This window comes from Humulus lupulus, chromosome 7 (assembly GCF_963169125.1).
Source record: "Humulus lupulus chromosome 7, drHumLupu1.1, whole genome shotgun sequence".
In the NCBI taxonomy this organism is placed as follows: domain Eukaryota; kingdom Viridiplantae; phylum Streptophyta; class Magnoliopsida; order Rosales; family Cannabaceae; genus Humulus; species Humulus lupulus.
In genome coordinates, this window is record NC_084799.1 from 191,984,245 (window position 1) to 192,008,638 (window position 24,394).

At 33.2% G+C, this 24,394-nt stretch overlaps 3 protein-coding genes across 4 annotated transcripts; 1 reads left to right on the forward strand and 2 right to left on the reverse strand.

The window, feature by feature from the left end:
• Positions 1-3,230: 3,230 nt before the first annotated feature.
• On the forward strand, positions 3,231-6,474 carry LOC133788991 (uncharacterized). Its single transcript, XM_062226691.1, has 6 exons — positions 3,231-3,383; positions 3,510-3,536; positions 3,786-3,908; positions 4,280-4,526; positions 4,762-4,848; positions 5,785-6,474. The coding sequence occupies exons 1-6, from the start codon at positions 3,325-3,327 to the stop codon at positions 6,376-6,378; spliced, it is 1,137 nt and encodes a 378-aa protein (XP_062082675.1). The 5' UTR covers positions 3,231-3,324; the 3' UTR covers positions 6,379-6,474.
• A 205-nt stretch (positions 6,475-6,679) lies between these two features.
• Positions 6,680-13,722, reverse strand: LOC133788990 (methylmalonate-semialdehyde dehydrogenase [acylating], mitochondrial). Its single transcript, XM_062226690.1, has 19 exons — positions 13,499-13,722; positions 13,249-13,343; positions 12,860-12,931; positions 12,589-12,750; positions 12,273-12,351; positions 12,012-12,166; positions 11,783-11,846; positions 11,271-11,350; positions 10,741-10,806; positions 10,046-10,096; positions 9,782-9,933; positions 8,810-8,900; positions 8,519-8,599; positions 7,869-7,946; positions 7,580-7,615; positions 7,442-7,485; positions 7,278-7,356; positions 7,029-7,119; positions 6,680-6,872 (listed from the first exon to the last, which is right to left on the reverse strand). The coding sequence occupies exons 1-19, from the start codon at positions 13,521-13,523 to the stop codon at positions 6,760-6,762; spliced, it is 1,614 nt and encodes a 537-aa protein (XP_062082674.1). The 5' UTR covers positions 13,524-13,722; the 3' UTR covers positions 6,680-6,759.
• Positions 13,723-14,505: 783 nt separating this feature from the next.
• Positions 14,506-23,549, reverse strand: LOC133788992 (methylmalonate-semialdehyde dehydrogenase [acylating], mitochondrial-like). 2 transcript variants are annotated; one of them, XM_062226692.1, is made up of 21 exons: positions 23,335-23,549; positions 22,910-23,050; positions 21,874-22,451; positions 20,132-20,226; positions 19,581-19,652; positions 19,340-19,501; positions 19,171-19,249; positions 18,928-19,082; positions 18,744-18,807; positions 17,838-17,917; positions 17,492-17,557; positions 17,308-17,358; positions 17,039-17,190; positions 16,758-16,848; positions 16,544-16,624; positions 16,027-16,104; positions 15,884-15,919; positions 15,759-15,802; positions 15,591-15,669; positions 15,025-15,115; positions 14,506-14,920 (listed from the first exon to the last, which is right to left on the reverse strand). In XM_062226692.1, exons 3-21 carry the CDS (start codon positions 22,421-22,423, stop codon positions 14,853-14,855), a joined length of 2,094 nt encoding a protein of 697 aa, XP_062082676.1. In that variant the 5' UTR covers positions 22,424-22,451; positions 22,910-23,050; positions 23,335-23,549; the 3' UTR covers positions 14,506-14,852. The 2 variants fall into 2 exon arrangements, with proteins under 2 accessions (XP_062082676.1, XP_062082678.1); XM_062226694.1 differs by lacking the exon at positions 19,581-19,652.
• Positions 23,550-24,394: the final 845 nt, after the last annotated feature.

Here is a 24,394-nt window from a genome sequence, read left to right on the forward strand (position 1 = left end):
GTTACCTGATTTTGTCTACTCCACTTATTCTGATTCTTTCTCTTCTTTTTTGACTTCTATTCACCAACTCTCTGAGCCCTATTCCTATAAACAGGCTATTCTTGACCCTCTTTGGCAGCAGGCTATGGTTGAAGAACTCTCTGCGTTGTATAAGACAGGTACTTGGGATATTGTTCCTCTTCCTGTGGGGAAGAGTGCTATTGGTTCCCGTTGGGTTTACAAGATCAAGACTAAGTCTGATGGGTCAGTAGAGTAGTAAAAAGCTCGTTTGGTTGCTAAAGGCTTTGCTCAGGACTATGGAATGGATTATGAGGAAACTTTCGCTCCAGTTTCCAAACATACTACTATTCATACTCTCATTGCTATTGCGTCTGCTCAACAGTGGTCCATTTCTCAAATGGACGTTAAAAACGCCTTCTTGAACGGGACTCTTCAAGAAGAAGTTTACATGGTTCCTCCACCAGGTGTTCCTCATAATTCAGGAGAAGTTTGCAGATTGAAGAAAGCTCTTTATGGGCTTAAACAAGCTCCCCAAGCCTGGTTTGAAAAATTCTCCATCGTGATTACTTCTCTCGGCTTCCATCCCAGTGCACATGATTCAGCTCTCTTTGTTAGGTGTACTTCTTCTGGCCGCACTTTACTCTCTTTATATGTTGATGATATGATTATCACCGGTGATGATGCGAATGGGATAACGAAGTTGAAAACGCACTTGACTCGTGAATTTGAGATGAAAGATTTGGGTTCCCTACGATACTTTTTAGGGATAGAAGTAACTTACTCTCCTCATGGCTATCTTCTTTCTCAATCTAAGTACATTGTTGACATTCTCGATCAGGCTCGTCTCTCTGATGCTCGCATTGTTGATACCCCTCTTGAGCTTAATGCCAGGTATTCTTCATCTGATGGTGTTGCCTTGACAGATCCCTCTCTATATCGCACTCTGGTTGGTAGCTTAGTATACCTTACTATCACCAGGCCAGACATCGCTTATGCAGTTCACATTGTCAGTCAGTTTGTTGCATCTCCCACTACCGTTCATTGGGCAGCTGTGCTTCGTATTCTTCGATATCTTTGGGGAACTCAATTTCAGAGTCTGCTTTTTTCATCTACGTCTACTTTAGAGTTACGTGCCTACTCAGATGCAGATTGGGGTGGTGATTGTACTGATCGCAAATCTACCACTGGTTTTTGTATATTTTTTTGGAGATTCTCTTATTTCTTGGAAGAGTAAAAAACTGATTGTTGTCTCTCGATCGTCTACAGAAGAAGAATATTGTGCCATGGCCTCCACTACCGCTGAAATTGTTTGGTTGCGTTGGTTACTTGCTGATATGGGTGTTATTCTCTCAGATCCCACTCCGATGCATTGTGACAATGTTAGTGCTATTCAGATTACTCGCAACTCCGTTTTTCATGAGCGCACGAAACATATTGAGATAGATTTTCATCTTACTCGTCACCACTATCAGAATGGGACCATCACTTTACCATTTGTCACTTCCGCTATGCAGATTGCCGACTTGTTTACGAAGGCTCATACTATTTCTCGTTTTCGTTTCTTAGTTAGCAAACTCTCGATGCTTCCCGAAAATGCATCGTGAGCTTGAGGGGGGATGTTAATAATATAAGTTTTATTATTATGTAAGGGTAGTTTAGTCTTTTAGCCTCTCATTATTTTGGCTATATATTTTGTTGCTCTTGTACTCTTATTTTCATCTCTTTCGACATAATGAAAACCTGGCCTCCCTTTTGATTCTCTCTCAAATCTCCTTTGTATATTTTGCAAAATTATCATACATGACTACATGATATTTATATAAATTACAATAATATTTAACAAGAAATTAATAGAAATAAAATAATAATAATAGAAAAATTCATAGTGTAGACAGTAGTATACATGCATCAATTATTTTTAGTTTCTAATGTATCTCGCAATGTCCTTTGATAAATTTGATGAAGAAAAAGAGATCCAATCACTTGATAAAAACAAACTATCACACAAATTTATAAGATAAAAAAATGATATGTATGCCTTTATTATTTTTAAATAAATATGATTTAATTAGTTAAATTATCATAAAATATCTTAAAAATATCATATTTTAATTAATTAATTTTTGTTTAAGTTTATGTTTGTTTTAATTTTTGAATTTAACAGTGATAACAAGAGATTATATATTATATGTTTAAAATAATATTAATATTATAAGTGGATTCTAAATTTAAGTTTGTTGCTAGTTGATAGTAAATTATATTATATTACATGTTTAATGTGATATTATTCTAAAACTTAGTTTAATTAAATTTTATTTAAGTTATAAAACATATGGTTTTATTATTTTTAAATAATTATCATTGTAAAATATCTTATTTTAATTTGTTCAGTTATTTATTTATTTAATTTTATCTAAGTTTAAGTCATATTTACAATCTACCGTTAAATACATGAATATTCTGTTAAATATAAGAATATTTCGTTAAAATTAACGAGAAAAAAAATAAAAAATCGTTAAAACCAAGAATTTTCGCTATCTATACATTATTTTATGGGAAAAGTTGAGAACTACCCACTTTTATATATATATATATATAAATTGTTTATTTTTTAAGGTATGTTAATTATCATTAATAAATTATACTAAATATTTAATTAAATAACACTTTTTATAAAGATAAATGACTAATGATTTTCAAATACAAATAGGCATATGATCATGAATAACTATAACATTTTAGTTCAAGACTCAATATAAGCACCATTTGATTAAGATATTAATTTGCTAAAAAAAATATATAATTATCATATTCTTCAATAAAGTAAAAAATATATATCTTTTTGTTTTTTACTCAAGCTTTATTTTTGTTAATTTTTAAGCACAGAGCTCATACATATTTTCATAGTTAGGTGCTCCAAGTTATGGTCATTCTATGCATGTTTGACGATATAATCCTCCTAATATAATCCTCATGAAATAGTAGTGTCATGTAATCTCCTATCTCTTGTAGTAAATATGTATTTTCTTATATAATAATAATACTAAAATGGAAAAAGATAAATATTTTTTAAAAAAATGTGTCCCTTCTTGATGGTGATCAATTTATTTCCAATGTTATTGCTCAAGTTTAGAACAATAATTAATGAATTAGTAACTCTCAAATAAAAAAAAAAAGAGCGACTGCTTGGTTTCCCAAGGAATCTGCTTTATTTATTTAAAGAGGTTTGCTTCGTCCAGTGACTCTTTACTTTACCAAGTCTTCAAACCAAACCATTCAAACAGATTTAGAGGTTCGATTCAACTTCACTTTCACTCCAGACAGATGGGTCTTCTTGGATTTCTTCAAATTCTTCTCAATTATTTTCTACATGATCTTGCATGGTATGCATTATTATTATTTTTTCACTATTTATATATATAACCAAATATTTTTTTGTAAGGGTTGAGTTGTTATTATTATTTTCTAGGCTTATTATAATCATTTTTTTTCTTAATGTACATATGAAGGCCTCTACTTGCTTTGGTCTATCCTTTGTAAGCCCTCTCTCGCACCTTCTCCATATTTATACATGAATTATTTATTCACTTTATGTATTGGTCAAATAGTTTTCTAAATGTTCATTTTTTTAATATTCACATATTCTTTATAACGTAAATATATTTATATAATATTTATTATTAGAAAGTATGATTCAAATTTGTATGTATAATATGCTCTTTTGTATGGTAATTTCAGTGAAAGAAAAAAAAAGGTTGTTTGATGATTATTTTGTGATTGAACAGATATTGTTCTGTTAAGGCAATTGAGATTAAATCCTTGGCAGATTCTCAAAAGTTGAATGCTTACTGGATTGTCCTCTCTTTGATTTTGCTTCTTGAACTTGCTGTAGGAACCCTCCTCGAAAGGTAATTACATATATATATATATATATACACATTAAAAACAATTGAATTTTACTAGTCAAGCATGGGGATATTGTGAGTGCTATGAGAATGTAACACATCCAAGAGTGCATTTGAATTAAGCATCATTTATTGAGATTAATAAGACAATTTTTGAACTACATTGAGTTGTTTTCCATCATAATTTTTTTTTTGGTTTAGTTAATGAGTAGATAGAGTGGTCAAACTTATGATTTGTTGACTTATTATGCTGAAGTTTTCTTAATTTTTCATTGTGTGCTGCTTTTATCATGAGGAGGCTTTTAGTGAAACTAAAGTCTCATTAGAAATGAAGCATGTTATTTGACTTGATTATGCAATTTTGTGGCTTTCAGGTTACCATTTTGGACATACATTAGGCTAGTGATTGTTTGTTGGCTGGTGATACCTCACTTTGATGCTGCCTTTTATGTCTATAAACACCTTCTCCACCCTTGCTTCTCCATCAAGCCTCAAATTCTCATTAACTGCTCCGACAAACAGAGAGAGTCTCCGCTCGTCGGCGAAAACAAAAATCAAGCTGAGATAAAGACAAATGCAAGAGAGAATGGATCTGAAGTTCTTGAGAACATTGGTAGCAAAGTATGTATAATATTTTCTTTTTTATATTAGACAAAGAAACATGACAATATATGATTCTTAATGCTAGTTCATTTAAAAAAAAAAAGTGTGCTATAAAATGTCTGTTTTAGTGGAAAATAGGTTCCTGACATGTTATCACATAGTAGAATTTATTGAGAAAGGAATAGTAGATATTGAGATATAGTTCTTGTTGAACTAAATTACTATGTTACCCCTGTTAATTTTCTTGTTGTAGTCAAACAGGACAAGTTCTGATGTTGCAGTGAAAGATGTGAAATCTGCAGAGGCAATAAAGGAGGAGGAAATTACATCAGCTAAGCAAGTAATAATTCTCTAAATATATCTTCTTAGTTTAGTTCTATGCTTTCGTTATACTTGTTATTGTGTCCTTTTTTTCTTCCTTGCTTGATATGCTAACTCTATATAATCCTTGTAATATTTGGAGGCTAGACCTCATGGGAGTAAAACACATCTAACTATCATGAGTTATACTAGCTCAATTGGTCATGATTTAAGAAATAAGAGGAGGACTGGACTGACTATTTAAACCCATTCTTATGTTTGGTGTCCAAACTACAAGAGACAATTTTATTAAGGCACACAATAATACATTTAGAAGGAGACTATTTCAATCTATATAGAAGATGAGTTGACATAGTTTCATTCTTTTCTTTGTTTATTTCTCTTAAGTTAAATGTGGATTCCATATGATTTTTTAATATTTACTTTTTACATCTTTCAATTAATATGGGTCTCACGTATTCTCATATTTTTACTTTATTTAGTCCTACCATTTTATTTTATTTCTATAGAATACCAAACACAACTTAGTACTAATATAAATGATGATTTTTTTTTCTTTTAAATATTAAATAGTTGATAAAAAAATTTAGAATACTAATATACGATGATACTTTTTAATAAGACAACAAACTTTAAATCCAATACTAAAACATATACAATAATAATCACTTAAGTTTGGAGCCTAGTTAGAAAAGGGAGCCTTATGGTTGTTGGAGTAAACAGAGTCAATTCTTAAGATAATTCTGCATATTTGTTTTTAATAAAAAATAAAAATAATGGTTGATGTTACCTTCTAATGCTCCTGATCATTGTTATTCTTTTTGGTTTCATCACATAAACTAAAATACTTCCACATGATTCTGCTCTTTTTTACATCAAAATTGCACTCCTTTCAATATACTAAGATGACTTTCAATTTTTGAACTCATTTTCTGTTTTTTCATTGAAATTTTAGTTAAGGCAAGCTAAGCCGACTCATCTTCCAATAGAGAACAAGAACTTTGTAGCCGCAGAGATTAAACAAAGGGTTGTTCATGCTGCAGTTAGAGACTTTCCTGAGACGTCTGCTTCTAATGTAGTCCACAACAAGTGGACTTGCTTGATATGTAAGGTAACAACTGAAACTGAGAAAAATAAAATTTCCCATCTTAAAGGGAAAAAACACAAAGCTGCATATGAGGCACTGAAAGCAAATAACATGACATCTTTGCTCAAGGCTGCCCCACCTCCGATTCCGAAGAAACCTGGCAACGTTTTGAAACAGAAAGCAACTGCAAGCAGTCAGTTCAGTGATAAGAACAAAGAGGAGCCAGAGAATAGCACTTCTGGCAGAAGTCGTCGCGGTAGAAGGAAAAATAAACTTGGTATGGAACATGGGGAAGATGGGAAAGGCACTGAAAACAGTAAGCCATATAAAGTACCTACTAAGGTGAAACATCGTTTGAAGTGTACCATCTGTAATGTGGAGTGCAGTGGTTCAATTTCCATGCAATCCCATCTTAGAGGAAGAATGCACCGAGCTCAACTAGGGTTATCAAAACGAGTTTAGCTATATGAAGCTGTTAAAATCAGTACAAAATCTTCCTTTCCCTTGAGCAACTTGTAGGACATATGATTCAGTTTGATTTAGTAATTTTTCATCTTAGTTTTTAAGTGGTGGCAATTTTCTCAAGATATTGCCTGATGAAGTCTCACTCTTTCCACCTTTCCTTTCCTAAATTTTTTTAAGAGAATTTTGACTTGCAACATTCAAATTAGTGTGTTTTGTAATGCAGCAATCTCTTGCTGTATTTGCTTCGACTTCCTTTATCATTTTTCTCAACTGAAGATTCGCGTCATCTGGAAGAATGTACAAAGAACATGGCAAAGCGCCCCTTTATTAAGAGTTTAGATAAGTTTAGAAGTACACTAGATCGTAACAAAGTGACGATTATGCCTTCTGAGAAGTAGGCATTGCTAGGTTAATTCCACTGCCACCTGGCAAGTCCTTCCATTGCTGGGTTACAGTTTTGATCTGGGTAAAGAAGTTAACTCCTGCTTTGCCTGCAGTACAAGGCAGTGTTCAAATAATATTTCCTCGTATACAAACACCATAAAAATACGATCACGTCAAAAAGGGTTATAAAGATTCTACTTCCATGAAAAAGTTTCAAAATAAATCAAACAAGAGGGAATATATTTCCGAATAATATTACTTACCATAGAAATTAAGATCTCCAGCAAAAGATGCTTTGGAACCAGTAAATGAGAAAAAGGGCAAGGGAACCGGAATGGGAACATTAATGCCAACCTGAGTGGACATTCAAAAGAGTTAAAGCTAAAGACATTAAAAGATATGAACTTGCCATGGCTTATAGTTTTAGGCTTCTAGCCTCATAGGTTCTATCAGGTTTGTCATTTTGATTCTAGATCTAGATGGAAGAAAATATCGAAAAACAGTTTTTTTACCTGCCCTGCCTCTATCTCAGTCTGAAATTTCCTTGCAGCAATGCCGGATGTTGTGAATATAGAAGCTCCATTTCCATATCTGTGAAAAATGTAAACTCAAATTTAAGCCACATGTATAATAGAATGATGAGAACTTTATAATAAGATAAGCTTAAGGGAAGTACTTGTTTCTGTTAACAATGTTTATGGCCTCTTCAAAGCTGTCAGCCTGATATTAAAAGAAGAAAAACAGCAATGATTCTTATCTAAACAATAAGCAATAAAAAGATTTGGTAAAAAACAGGGAAGAGTAGTGAACAAACGTGTATGCAAAGAAGAACTGGCCCAAAAATCTCCTCCTGCAGAAACATGATAGAGAACTGTTAGAATTATGCTCAACTTCCAGGGTTCAATTAATACCGTAATGATTTTTAACAATTGGTGCATAATAAGAAGATGAATTGAGCTTAGATAGTAAGAATCCCTATCTCAGACTAGAAATTAAATAAGAATTGGAAATTTCAGTACAAGGATAGTAATCCCTTCATTTCGAAATCAATTTTGCTATTTAAGTTTTCAAAATGAGCAACCATATATGAGTGGGAAAAGTACCTTGTAGCACTCCATGTCAGGTGTGACACCTGATAAGATAGTTGGTCCAATAAAATTACCACGCTCATATCCAGGGACCTATTTGTCAATTGTAAATGAATTTAGTACGGAAGTTTCTCTTCTAAAAGTTATTTTCTTTTCAATAAAAATAGCTAAACCCTGCATTCTTTCATCATGTTTTTATACTTTTGTGGTTTAAGCACAAAACACCATCGTAATTTTTCAGAGTGGAATTTAACTGTCTCAAAGAAAAATCCCAAGCATCAAGCTGGCATTTAGATATGTAGGAATTGACAAGAGATTGTTAACAATGATAAATAAGATTCTTGTGTTCAATATTCATAATAGAGTTCCAGCAATGTTCAATTAATTTCACATATGCTCAAGTTGGTTTGTGCCAAAGCTGTTCAGTAGTCCCAAGTAGCATATGTTTGAGTTGTTTACTTTTTCCACAACAACAACAACATTCAACAACCTATGCAAATAAATATTACAGAGTATCAAATGGCTTTCACTTAATTTACTTTTTCCTAATTTTCAAATTGTCCCATACATATAACTGCCTTCCTGTAGGCTATTGCTATGAATATAGAATTCAAGCAAATCACAATGGCAAAAACAAAGATGGCAAGTTAAAGACATAAACGTACCACAATATCTCTGCCATCAAGCAATAGCTTAGCACCACTATCAACACCAGTTTGAACTAAATTGCAAATACGCTCCTTTGCCTGTTAATGTGATAAAGAAAGGAATCAATACAAACTCGTGAAAGGAGCTGATAGATCGCACAAAGGAGTAGAAATTTGTATAGAAAAAAGTCATTTGTTATTGCTGGTTTGTAACTATCACTAAGCCGTCTCACTATCTTGGTAAAAGATTTTAGTAGTGTTGATTGACCAAGGCAAGAAAGGAAAGGAGAAAAAAAACTATGTGCTTGCCTGTTTACTAATAACTGGACCAAGGTCTGCATCAGGTTCTATTCCTGCATTTACTTTAAGAGCTTTGGCACGCTCCACTAGTTTTTTCTCCCTGTAATAGGTGAAAATACCAAAATTGATAACTTAATAAATGTATGATATTTCGGAAAGCACGTGTTCCACAAGAATATATTAGGCTTCATGAATATCCTAGGTTGAGACTGTTGATGGATAGCTGCATGCCGACATTACTTCCTATATTCCTTCTTCAATATATGTAAATAAGTACATTACTATTACATTGATGTCCTATATTTAGCAACAGATGGGAAACCTTCAAGGATCCGAGTCTAGGATGACCAAGTGTTGAAAGGAAAATGTTATGGAAAATTGTAGCATTGTATAGCTTTTTACTTGACAAACCCAAGGAGAGATATAATATGCCTTACTTGCTGAAATGGGTAACATTCAAGATACAATGTCTAGCATGCAAACAAAACAAAGATTATTTGAGGACTGAAAGGTGTAGGTATGAGGTCTGTCCAAGAGAGGAAGATGCTAATTATGTTCCTGCCAGCTTTTTCATTGTCAAGTTGATAAAATAGTAAAGTGAAATCACCAAATCATTTGTAATAAAATTCATATGATTGCTTTTATCCAATTAAGAGTCAAGATGGCTACTCAAGAACATAGCTTTTAATATTGTTCGATTCTTATAAAATGAGAACAAATTAAATTAGAAGGCATAAACATCTACGGCATTGTTCTCATTTTTTTATCATTTTTTATAATGTTTCAGTCAGTTTTATGTATTAAGAAAATTTAGATTAAAAATGTTTTGAATTAGATGATCTGAGTCGAAGGTTACTATTCTTGAAAGAAGTATAAACAGACCAAAAACAAAATTGGGGGTGGGGGTGGGAGAAGATTAGTTTAGAAGACATAAACCTCATCTTTTTTTTTTTTAAATATGGAAATAAAAGGCCTCAATACCATGACTTTGCATCTCCAACAAAAACAACTGTACTTAGTGCCATACATCTCTGTCCTGCTGCACCAAATCCAGCAGCAACAAGGGCATTCAAAGTAGCATCCTCACTTGCATCAGGCAAGACAACCGCATGGTTTTTTGCCCCCATATTGGACTGAAGAAAGAAAGTAGGTGAATCATTTCCACTTGAACTTTCACATAAATTCAAAGCAACGACAGTGCAAAATAGAAACTATACATATACCAAAGTAGTTAAAGGGACTTACCTGGACACGTTTCCCTTTAGCTGCCGCCCTTGCATATATATGCATGCCAGCCTTTAAGTGTAAAATTAAGAAACACGAATAGTAGTTAAGATTTTTGACAGAACCTAATATGGCATGCAATCATAATAATTAAATTTTTGATAATAAGAATATCATGCCATCAGGAAAGACTTTCCCACACATGGATACATACATATTTTCTAAAAGAATAGGTATTTGTTCAAGAAATAAATATATAACAAGAGATAATCTTGATCAAGTCAGAAGAAACAATCCTCATAAATGAAAAATATAATGTAATCAACAACCATTCAGATCAATCCCCTTTATAAATGACAATAAGAAATTGCTGGAGCAATTTTACACAAGTTCTAGTAACAAATACATTTCGTAAAAACTTCTTGAATGAAAATATACATATATACATATATATGAATAAGTATAAATGTATATATGTATAAGTATAAATGTATCCAAAGGAGAAAGGCACGAGCTAACATGATCAAATTTTATTGACAGATTATCTGTTTTTCATATGACACAAACCTCTGTAAAATAAAGTTGAGGCCATGACCTAAGACCTAGACCATTAGCCTAATTATGCCATTAATGCATATCGATACCAGATAAACGCCTCAATTGATAGAATACATCCATTTAGAATTTAGATTTGAGGAATAATTTAAGATACTTACAGTGTTAGAACCAACAAACGATACAGCTCTGATATCTTCATCATCACAAATTGCATTAACAGTATCCTGCCGGAAAGTAATACACATTAGCATACCAAATTCACATAGATATATTCACAGATGAGACTAACAAAAACATCAGAAGTTGCATCAATAAAAGAATAACTAGAAACATAAGAAAATACAGAAAAATTAATGTTTGGACAGGACCCTTTAACAGGGGAAATATATTAACATCATTTAGTTATAATATCTTTTGATTCAGTCTACACAAGAGGAGGTATCCATCTCACTTCCAATAAACTATTTCCTACTATGAGAAAGGTTCACTAAAAATTTATTTAGAATAATACCAATTGCCTCTTCTAGCTGAATCATTTAGCATCATCCCAATTTAATTTTAATACTCCTCATGTTGAAAGGTATGAGCAACGAGAGATTGTCCATAAATATTTAATATTTACCAAGGAATAACTGAAGGTCAATTAAATATAGAGGGCTAACAAAAAGCAGTTGAACCGCAAGCATACATTTGTTCCATGAACAACATTTAAGACACCCTTTGGCAAACCAGCTTCCAATGCCAACTCTGCAAGCATTATCGATGCACCTGTGAAAACGGAACCAAAACAAATCAGTTTCAAGTAAAGCGTGAAAATTTATGCCACATGCAATGGATTAAAAAGATATAAAAAGAATATCAAATAGGATGAATGCTGTTCATGCCATCGGAAGCAAGAAGTAGAAGCAAATGGTTTTTAAATGGGAATGCAACTCAAAAGTGATATTACTAATTTATTACGTTATGAGTAAAAATTTGAATTATCATTAAAGTAACAATAAATTAGGTGACAGACCGGCATAAAGGGAAAAATATTATATCGATGTTTATTTGTTTAATACTTCTTAAAAATAGGTGGAGGGAGACTGAGTTTGCAAACAGGGTTGTATACAAAGCTCCTCACAAATGTGTACTAAAAAGAAATTAAAAAAATACAGTTAACCACAAATTAATTATATATTACATTCTAATCATAATCACCTGGATCTTTTTCAGATGGCTTTAAAACAAATGTATTCCCACATGTAACAGCAACTGGGAACATCTGCAGCAAGATTATGAAGCAAATTTACGATTTTGTCACTAGAAGATATGTCTAAGCATTAAGATGAACAAGTTACCAAGAAGGAAACAAAAACTAATACAAGGAAGAGACTAGGCAATCGTCGCACAATTGTATAACATCAAGAAAAGTGACAAGTGGCTTTACCCATAATGGAATCATTGCTGGAAAATTAAAGGGACAAATTCCAGCACAGACACCAAGTGGCTCCCTAATGCTGTATGTGTCAATTCCACTGGAAACATTAGAGACATACTCTCCCATCTGCAGAGTTGCCATACCACAAGCATGTTCCACCACCTCTAAATGTAAAAACCATTAAAATTAACAAAGCTTGTTAATCACTAATGAGCTCCACCATGATTGCAATATGAATTATACTCAAAACAAGAAAGGAATTACACGAACCTAGACCACGAAAAACATCTCCATGTGCATCCTTTAGTGTCTTTCCCTGTTCAGTTGTAATATTTAGGGCAAGCTTATCCTGAAACAATAGTAGGCTGGTTCAGTTAATTGAATCCGTTAGAAATTTTGAATCATGAATAACAAATACTAAAGTAAAAGCTGCTAAAATACTTATTTAAAAGTTGTTCTTAAATTGTCATGACATTCAATCACATAGTTAATTGCTATGGACCTATCATGGGGCTCAAATGGGACACACAATCGTGGACAAAAGCAACACCAACAAACAAATGCCCTTAGAATTTCATATACTTACAATGTCTCTCCTAATAAGCTCTTGGAACTTGAGCATCACTCTTTGACGGGTTGTAACTGGTGTATTACGCCATGACGGAAATGCCTGCTTGGCTGCAGATACCGCTGCTTTAAACTCTTCATTTGTAGTCAAAGGAAGTTGTGAAACAACCTCTTGTGTTGCCTATAACCAAGATTTTGTTCAATAGCTCGTTAAAAGTTGTTAAGCCATTATGCTCAACTTGCAAATAAAATAGTGAAGTATTGAATTGTTGAAGCATCTATGAACTTACAGGGTTAATAACATCAATGGAGGATGATGATTGTGAATCAACAAAAGTACCTCCAATTAGATTGGGAACTCTCTGACAGAATAAGCCCACAAAGTGAATTTAAGTGAAAAAACACATAAATGCTTCAGTAAACAAAACCAATACTTCTTCAAAGTTGAGCAAATTGGTAAATTTTCCAGAGCCATTAATTTTCTCACACATTCTCAGTAGCCAAACAATAGAACAAAAATACAATAATTTTATTAATCAAAGTCACCCTAAAGTTACAAAAACAAAAAGTACATACACATGAGCACCATATAAAGAAGATAGCTATATATATCACTTTTCCCTCGAAAGAAAATTTCAAAAAGCAAAATTTTCAAATGAAACAAAAATATATAGATTACCGGAGGGTCCTGTTTGTTTGAGGGGGACGTGGCAGTAGAAAACCCAGAACTTCTCAAAGAAAAGATCTGAGGCCTCAAACCTTTCAAGCTCCTTACTGCGCAAATCAACAAAAAACAAATATCATCAAAATATTACATTTTCTGAATCAAAACATGAACTTAACACTTGGTTATGGCTTCGTAGTTAGTATACATAAACATAAAACATGTATATATATACATATACATACAGAGATGAAAAACTTCGTACCTCGTTGAATCGAAAACTGGGACATTCTTTTTCTTTTGAATGAAAATTTAAGAATTTCGTTGAATTTGATGATTTGTGCCACTGAGCTGAGTGTCAGCGGATATATATGCCAAAGTCGGTGTTCTTTTGAAGAGTTTGAGACTTTTGGGGAATGATATCCACCGTTGAATTATTAAGGACGATTAATCTGACGGTGGAAATTGAGAGATGATTTGTTTGCTTACGTCCAGCTAAGTTTTCCCGGTTGGTTAGCTTGGTTTGGTTTCTATATGTATATAAATATTGCTCTTATTGTTTTTTTAGAAAATATTTTTATTAAAATTTATTATTAGAAAAAGCAGTTCACAAAATAAATAGTAAAGTAAAAAAGGTTTTAATTCTTTTTTCCCACAACAGCATGATAGTTACATTCAGATTTTAATTGTAACCCAAAAGTGGTTGTTTTATTCAGAGAATTTTATAACAATGATTAAAAACTATATAAAATTAAGTTTAAACTCTATCAATAGTGGATCATTATAAAGAAGTTATTAAGTTGATAAGATTTCTTACATTTGTATTAATTTTAAAGTAAATTTAAAACAGTCCAAGGTTTAAAAACATGCTCTATCTTAAAAAATCCAATACTTAAATTAATCTATTTCACTATAGATGAAAAATGAATATTGCTATAGAGCACCATTATATGGTGTTGGACACATATAATGTGACATTTTATGCATTGTTAAAATTAATTTTAAAACTAAGAGTTATTATTATTTAAAAAAAAAAACTAAAAGTTATTAATTTTTATCTCGTTATTTTCATCAAATTTTTATATGACGTTTTATATATTGTTTTATGTGTTGATCTTGAATTTTTATCCTGGCAAAAAAAAAATGGTAATCAAAGTTTTGAATTTATAAATAGTAGTAATCAACTAGAATTAATGAATTGATAAAAGAACCAAATTATAGGGTCCATTTTATTTTAAAGAAAGAACCACCACACCCCGGACCACGGTCATAAAAAAAAAAGTAAATACCACTATCCAAAAATATATTGCTTTTAAAGTGTGGCATAGTCAAGTGGATTTTAAAAATATATACAGTAAAGTACAATGGTAAGCAATATCATACATCGACCAATAGGATCAACTGATGCTCTAATTATAAAGTATTATCCTAAAAGATCCATATCCTCATCTGATCTGGCCTGTCTAAGAATTTACATTTTATATTGCCTTTTAGAAGAGAGAGAGAGAGAGAAATATACAATCCTAGGTAAAATATGATATCTACACAAACAGCTTATACATTACTTACATTTTTAAGATGATCTAAAAGAAAAATCTTGAACAAATCACAGAGTATCTTCAGTTCAAATCCTTCCATTGTTGAGAAACAGTTTTTACTTGGGTGTAAAACTGAATTCCAGCCTTGCCTGCAATTCATTGAGTTTTGAGCACAAGTATCATTTCTCTCTCTCTCTGTTATAACTAAAGCAATTATGAATAGGAAAAAGAAAAGAATGAGTTGTTTATCTACCATCAAAATTGGCATCACCAGAGAAAGATGGCCAGGAACTGGTAAATGAGGAAAAAGGCAATGGAACTGAAATAGGAACATTTATGCCAACCTGTGCCAACATCATTTTGTATAACAAATATTTAAGGTAAGTTCGACGAGGAAAAAAACTCAAATCTATAATATAACATATTCAGGTGATATTTTTACTAGAATCTCTCTCTAACCAATGCAATTGACAACCTAGAATAGCATGAGCTATTATTCTGAGTTCTGCTCATCATATGGGGTCCAAGTCAAGAGACCTAAATATGTAAATGACCTTGTTTGTCTTGGTGCTTTTCTAGAAACCAATAGTTACTTTTGGGGAGTGTTTGGAGGAATTTTTCAATAGTGGTATATCTATTTGGAAGAAAGACATATCTTTACTTGTTTATTGAGAAGTCTTTTGGGCAAAAAATAAAAGTAATTTTATGCTTTAATGAAACTTTAATATTTCTTTCTGTATCCTTGTACTACTAAGAAAATAAAAACTTTAATTTTATGCTTTAATGCAATTTAGTGATATTTTGGAACTTTACTTTTACCTGCCCAACTTCGATCTCAGTTTGGAATTTCCTCGCTGCTATACCGGATGATGTGTATATAGAAGCTCCATTAACAACTCTACAAGAGGACAACAAACAGCAAGAAGCTTTAAACGATTGTTAATAGTTGAAAAGAAATGGTACTCAAGAGTATAGATATAACCATACCTATTTCTGTTAATGATGTCAATAGCCTCATCAATGCTTTCAGCCTGGAAAAAAGAATATGTGACAGCTTCAAATAATGAACTTATCAAGTAGCTAAATACGTAAAAGAGAGAATGATAAGCTACCTGCATACAGAGGAGGACTGGGCCGAGAAATTCTTCCTGTGCAAACGAGTGGGTATTGCTAACGCTAAGTAATTTTCTATTTTAAAGATGGTAAAATTTGTTTAAAGTTGAAATTCTCACTTGCTCCAAATTATCATAGATACCTTGTAACATTCCATGTTAACTGTGACATTGGATAAGATAGTTGGACCGATGAAGTTGCCATGCTCATATCCTGGAACCTATTTTGCCATTCAGAAATAATTACATAAAAGGGAGAAGCATACGCTAACATAGAAAATCCAAAAGTTATGTGGTATCAGATAATCAATGACACCAACTTTTATGCATCTCTACAAGAGAAGTGAAAATGAACTATATGAAACATAAATTTATGTTGTGTTACAATGAGAAAGCAAATTCATTGAAAGCAATAGGGCTCTACAAAGAAACATGAGAAAAAAATCGCCTACCAGACTATTTTTTAGTTACAATATGATATATCTATACATCCATATGGGAAACAAACGTGGCAAAACATCATAGTTTGTCTTCGAACCATTGACATACAAGCGATAACATAATACATTAAACAAATCTGGCGTGCCACAGAAACAGAAAAATAACCTAATATGATTAAAGGGTAAACGAGATAAGCAGAAAATAAAATTAATACCATACCACAATGTTTCTTCCATCAAGAACAACTTTTGCACCAGCATCAACACCAGTTTGGATCAATCTGCAGATTTGCTCCTTTGCCTGTCAGTCATAAATTAATCATACAAACAGACAAAAGCAGTACATTATTATTACCTTCAACATAAAATCTAACCATGTAATTATAGAAAAAGATACAAAAGTATATTGGTAAAAGTTTGAACCATTTGTGTACCTGCTTACTTATCACTGGACCAAGGTCTACATTTGCTTCCATTCCAGCATTAACTTTAAGAACCTTAGCTTGCTCCACCAGTTTATCTTCCCTGTTTTTTGTCTTTTATTATGAGACAAGCATAAATGATTATAACAACAATATACTACAGGGAGAACTTTAATTAACTAAAAAAGTATCAATCAAACCCACTGCTTAGGTTTAATGTTTCGGCCATTAAAAAATATAGCAAAATTTGAAAAGAAACATTGTATTCACGCAAGGAAGACAAACTACAACACCATGAATCTACGCCTCCAACAAAAATAACTGCACTAAGAGTCATGCGCTTTTGTCCTGCTGCACCAAAACCAGCAGCAACAAGAGCATTCAAAGTAGTGTCTATTCTTGCATCAGGCATAACAACAGCATGATTTTTGGCTCCAACATTGGACTGAAAACATAGTCAACCAACCAATTTAGCTTGACTTTAACTATTGCACTGATAAAAAGAAACAATACTGCTCGTGGTAGCAGATGCACAATTTAGAAGATGATGCATGAAAATTACCTGGATACGTTTCCCTTTAGCAGATGCTCTTGCATATGTGCATGCACCAGCCTTTACATAGAAGATAAAATGAATATATACATGAATGAACACCAAATACAAAAGCAAAAAGTAATAGGAAATACAGGATTAAATTCACAATACACTAAGGTAAAGACTAAGTCTACACGGAGGAATAACATACTGTTTTGAGTCCAACAAATGAGATAGCTTTAATGTTTTGTTCATCACAAATTGCATTTAGAATGTCCTGCCAAATCAAAAAGTTTGAACAATAAGAGTTAATGAAACAGGAAAGTTCTTCAGAGTATCAAGTTGGATTGAGAAACATTTTGTGAAACAAAAGCAACAAGCACACAGCGAATGGTAGAGCGAAATGTAACAAATATGTTTCAGACATTCCTGTGGATATATCATCCTGCTCAAATGTAATAAAAATTAAAAATATAACATGAATGCAGACAGGAAGAAAGATAATTGGTGCACATGGAGTGAACATTGATAATATAGAACTTGAGGGCAAACCCTACATTTGTGCCGTGAACAATATTCAAGACACCACCAGGCAAACCAGCTTCAATTGCTAACTCTGCCAGCATTACAGAAGCCCCTGAAAAAGTGCAAAACAAACATGTCTTATGCATTTCATGCTCACTTAAGTAAATTTCAGAGATACTCAAAAATGGCAAGAGCCCTGGTGAGTTGTGATTACATAAATTATCTAAGTGTCCAATTATAAAATAAAAAAATAAAAAAATCCTCAATCCAACCATAAAAAAAATCTGATAACCATTTTCTTTTCAGAACACTACACCGATAAAAAGGCCATGGCTCTTAGTCATCTACTATACTATGAGCTTACTTATGAAAAGAATCTCACCAATAGCCCTCTTAATACTACAGAATTCAGCTTTGTGGGTTGCCATTATCATAAAATTGAGCAACCATATTTCTGAAATTGAAAAGCTTATTCATTTACTTTGTCTTCTACTCACCTTATTAAAAAGCATAAACTTATCATTTACTCATCAGGACACAAATAAGTAACACTCATTTTTTTTTAATCCAGTGTCCAAATTAAAACTTCTGGGTCAGTCACCCTAATTGTATAACTCCAAATAAAAATGGCTCATATTTTAGGAAACTTTTTAAAGTATGATTTATTGGGTGTGGACATTTTTCTCAAAGTGCTGAAGTGGCTGCGTTGTCTTTTCATTTGTGGCCCGCAGAGTAGATTAAAAAGATTTTGTCATTTGAGTTCATTAATGTATTTTTAGTTTTACACAAGTCCTTTATAGGGATTTGCATCAAGAATATTGAATAAACTATACCTGTTCTATGACATGTCTAAATAAAAACAAAGATAGGTAAAATTCCTTTAGATGTTGAATGCATTATACGAAAACTTTCAGAATCAATTCACAACCCAAAATCACCTGGAACCCTTTCGCATGGCTTTAAAACATACGTATTGCCACATGTGATTGCAACAGAAAACATCTGCATGGAGAAAGTATAAAACCACATCAACACCACCTTTCGATCGATCATTTTTAGTAACACATACAAATCCTAACTAATGTAGACAAGGATTGACAAGAATTCATCAAGCTAATTTACCCATAATGGAATCATAGCTGGGAATTCAAAAGGGCAGATACCAGCACAAACACCAAGGGGCTCTCTAATGCTGTATGTATCAATTCCATTGGACACATTAGAAACAAACTCCCCTGTTTTCAGGCTTGTCAGTCCACAAGCCTTTTCCACCACCTCTATGAAGAACATTGAGAAGTTAAAGAGCATGACACATACTGATATATTGGAAAAATAAAAAAGGAAAAGAAAAATAAAGCAACTAACCTAATCCACATAACACATCCTCATATGCATCCTTCAGTGCTTTGCCATGTTCCGCAGTAATGCAAATTGCAAGCTTGTCCTAAGACAACATGGTCATAATTCCCATTAGCAATAAAATTCTGGCTCAAACTAAAATTACAAAATTTTAAAGAGAGATCAAAAGACGTACAATGTCTCTTCGAATAAGTTCTTGGAATTTGAACATAATGCGCTGACGAGTAGTAATTGAAGTGTTTCGCCATAGTGCAAAAGCACGTTTTGCTGAAAACACTGCAGCTTTGAACTCTTCATTTGTTGTCAAAGGAACTTGAGAAACAATTTCTTGAGTTGCCTACAATTAAATTACAAAAGTAAACATGTCAACCACACAGCCATAGGAGAAGCAATTCAAGAGAATTCTCCGTACTTACTGGGTTTACAACATTGATAGAGGCAAATGACTGTGAATCAACAAATCTACCTCCAATTAAATTGGGAACCCTCTGTTAGACATGCAGAAAGGAGAAAAACAAGGAAGATCATAAGGTCAACTCACAGAGTTTATATTGGGTAAATTGACCTAGTACACCTCAGGCTATTCTGCTTGGCATTAAGCTTAAATGTGTGCAGTGAATTCCTATAAGAAAGGTCAGCCCATAATATTAATGGAATGTGTTGATGAGTGGAATAATTGACAATTAAGTTGATTTCATCAGAGAAAAGGTACATAATCTTCCCCTAAATTTATATAGAAATGCCCTTCACTAACCAAGATCAGTTAACAATTTAAACAGAGTTAGGTAATTAAATTTAGTTGCAGGCCATAACTAACTTTAATGATTACACTGCAAAGAAACAAAGTTGAGGAAAAAATCCCACCTAAGACATTTTTTGGTGCGAGTAAATGCACACACATAAATCCTATTCCAAGTATACAGGGTAAGATTATGTTAATGATTGCATAGTTCACATCCAAGCTTACCGGAGAGTTCTGCTGCCTCCAAGATGGCTCAGTAACTGCAGAAAAATTATTCCTTACAGCAGATTTTTGAGGTTTCAAAGATGTAAAGTTCCTCACTGCAAGACAAACATGGCATAATCCACTCTAAGGAAACTGGATTTATCTCCTCATCTTTTAAGGGTAGAAATGGAAAATAAATAATTTTCTTGGTTCCATTTCAATTGAACATATAAAGAAAAATACAACAATGTAACTCAAATAAAGCAACAATCATGTATGCCCATTAACAAGCATGCCTTTGTCTAAGAAATATCTTCTCCAAGCAGAACTCATCCATGAGCACCAGAGATAAAAAATTTAATGAAAAATCATCAAGAGAATATATATATATATATATATATATCTGCAAGCATTATTGTGCAAGAGAGCCATGCCTGCCCTAGTTGCAGTTGCAACTTCTAGTCTACAAGCTCCATCAAAATGGTACAGAAAGTACTTGAACATACAATCTAGTATTAAAGGGTAAGCAATGAAACTAGCCATCGGTGAATAAATTCCATATATTTGTATGGTATCATTTTACTTCTCAGTTGAAAAATTAAGTGAGAAAGAATCCAAGGCTACAGTTTACAGCTACCCCTCATATTTTTCTTAATCATGCTAATGAAACAACAAAGAAAAGAAACTGCACTATAACAAGCAGTTCCACTGAGACAAAGTCTTCACGGGAGATCTGAATGTAGTAAAGTCTCTCAAACAATTTTCATTCTTTGCTTCATAAAACAAACCTGCAGGTATCAGACTTGATACCAGACTCTTTTTACATGCCACCAAACACCAGTTTACACAGGAGCTCTGAGCAGAAATACTAAATCCAAGGCAAAAGAACACTTTATTCATCCAAGCATTAGTTTCCAGATTATAGCGAAACTAATTAGGAATACTGAACAGCCAAGATCCTCTTAAACTATAGTGAGCACTTTCAACCTTGATCATCATCTGGTTCAATGATACAAGTCTCAAGCTATGCTACTCAAGGCTCACCTTCAACTTTGTACCTTCCCAAACCTGATGGTGGCAAGACCAACACTAAGTAATTGCCTTTGTTTAGCAGTATTTTCCCCAAGGTGACGTAAGAGATGAACCAATTGAAAAAAAAATCATTGGTTGGGACAGAACCTCTTTATTCCAAGACCATTTAGTTAATTGACCTATAGCAATATGCAAAGTAATTTTGCATTTTCTTGAACATTAAATGAAAAGACATTGTGAAAAACTTAATATATTCTAGTAATTGTGTCTGACATAGCATCAAAACTGGAATTCTGAACCATGGAAATACAAATGGACTGGATTATAATCACCTAAATTTACGTTATCTATAATATCAATCACATATTAGTCACACTATCAAATGAAGATGTACTCAGCAGCAACAAAATGAAGGCCCATACAACAACATAGGTTATATGTCAATCCTGCAAATTGATGATCATGCAACACAACTGGTATGATCTTCGTGTCTCAACGAATTCACACTAATTAGATCTTAATCTCTTCTTGTAAAGCTAAGAAATGCAGCACCAAAACTTAACCAGCACACAAACTGAATGAAAATAAAATCCAGTAGGGTTTTATGTTATAAGATAGTCTCAGACAGGTCAAGAGCCCAAATGAGCTAATTATTAACATAGTGGCAGAAATCAATTAAAAAATAATTCTCATAGACTAATGAATAAAAATAAAATCTCAACAGGTCATACCTGTAATATTTCCTTGTCGAAGTTTTGCTTTAACATTGTAAACATGCTTTGGAGTTGATAAGAGATCTGGATTACTTTGTTTCAGTCTTTTTAATATTTGGCGAGGTCTTAAACCAGCTTCTGTCATCTCTTTAATTAACAAAACTTCTTTTTCTGTAAAACGACGAGCAGAAGGATGTTCAGAAAGGTCCTTTAGAGGTTCATGGTTGTGTGTTCCATTTTTTATGGTAAGTACCCATAGACCATCATCCTTCTTACCCACAGCTTCAAAAGGACAATTTGTTAGCCGCGAACCTGTTTTTCTTTTACGACTTTGTTCTACGGAGGACTCATCATTAGCTTTCCGCCTGTTACGATAAACACCTCCCCTATCACAACCAAGAACAACAACTCTGTCCCTCTTAGACTGCTTAATTGTCACCACATATCCCTGAGACACAGCAAATTCACCAACATGTTGAATAAGTTCTTCACGATCTACAAAGGTTCCAGGTGGAGGTGGAAGCATCTGTGATGATTCATTCAGCTCCATGCAACTCTGAACATACATCTCTACAAGTAGTATAGAATGACATAGCCTGCATGGAAGCACATTTTTTTTTCTCACTTCAATTGTTGTTCTTGGCATAACTACTTACTATCTACTATATTATTGTCATTGGCATAGCCACTGAACACTTCATGAAAGAGACTATCTTTCTTAATATTTTCAAAGGGTAGTTTTTTAACTTTTCATGTCTTCCTCGTATTGTTATAGGGCCAAAGAACCTTATGTGTTAGCACCACACACTGACAAATTTGTAAATCCCCAAGTAAATTTTACAGGTCGATCCTAATCTATATTAGTGTGTAATGACAACAGTATAAGTGACCCAATACATTTCTCTCTTTTATATCAACATCAAAACTAGCCTCTTCAAATATTTAATTAAGTATCTACTTGCTAATTGATAAATAAATAAATTGCAATTTTTCTAACTTATTTTCTTCATCAGATCACTTATCCCAAAATCTAATAATTTAGGACATTTCATACCTCTTTTAAGGCTCACAAATCCAAAAGAAATTCCCATGATCTTCTCCAGGTTACTGAACTTGCCAACTTTACAGCATCATCACCAACTTCCAAATTTTCCATCAGCTTTCTCCATGAAAATGACTCTTTATTACACCACTCCTAAAATTCAAAATGCAAAAACAGAAATTAAATTTTATATCTTTATAAACGTGATTGGTGCAAACCACAAAGATTATTACCGATACAAACTAAATTATAATAAAACTTCTTAGTTAGACCCTTCCCAAATCATTAGAAAAATGTAGAATAGTACAAGAATCACACATAACTTCTTCACTCCTTTTCGACTCCAATTATTACTCCCAAAATTCCAGCTGAGTTTTCATTTCTGATACTTTCTTGAGAACAAAACGACATCAAAAGATGAGGCAAAAGAGAGTTACCGGAGACGACAAACGGCCGGCAGATCAAAGGTAAGAAAGTACACCAGTAGTTGGATTATGCTTCTTCCTTTACGGTTTCGAGTGTAGCAGTGGGAATTCAAGTCTGTAGATTTTCGGCCATTTTTGCTTCTATTTGCTTTTCTTTGTCCATGAAAGTTGAAGTGTTACTGGTAGATGAATGAGAGACTACTGTTTGGTTACGAGGATAATGAGAGACACTAATGTGAAGCTGCTTTAAAAAGTCAACCTAACCAAACACAGATCTTTGACTCATAGGTCAAGCATTTAAGGAAACTACACTAATTGACATTTATAACTCTAACCCTTACTCAATGTTTTTCACATTATTGACTCTTTAAGACAAAATTACCCATTTATTAAACAAACAATTAGAAACAAATGTAGCCCTTACCCTTCTCATCTCTAAGCTTCCCACCGAAATTCCTCCCAAACCCAGCTATCTTCAACGTTGTTGTCAAATAAGCTTCGGTGGTGTTGTCGTCTTAGGCCAGCACCACGTCATCTCCGCCACACCAACGCATGTCCACCCAGCTGCGTCATTGTCTCCGCCCAGCAGCACTGCGTCATCGTCTCTGCCCATTCGTCGAGTCCCCTTCATTGAAGCCTCCCACCACCACCATCGTTGAAGCCTGCCACCACCACAGTCAAAGCCCCTAGCACCAAAGGCTCCCACCACCATCGCTGAAGCCTCTCACCACTACAGTCGAAGCCCCTAGCACCGAAGGCTCCCACCACCATCGTTGAAGCCTCCCACCACCACCCTTTATGTATCGTGTTTCTCCAAAAACATAGATTTATATACAACTTACAATCGGGTAATGTAATTGTTGTTTGATTATATTTTGTATTTTCATTGTTTATGATATTCTTTTGTAGTAATTTGAAACATATTTTTTGAATTTTCATAGTGCCCACCAAGTGTTTGTAATAATGCTCAACTAAAAATGCATGGCCTCAATTTCTAGAGTGATATATATCTCTTTTTCTAATATTATTAGTGTATTGGAATAAATTTATTAGCATATTATATATGATATAT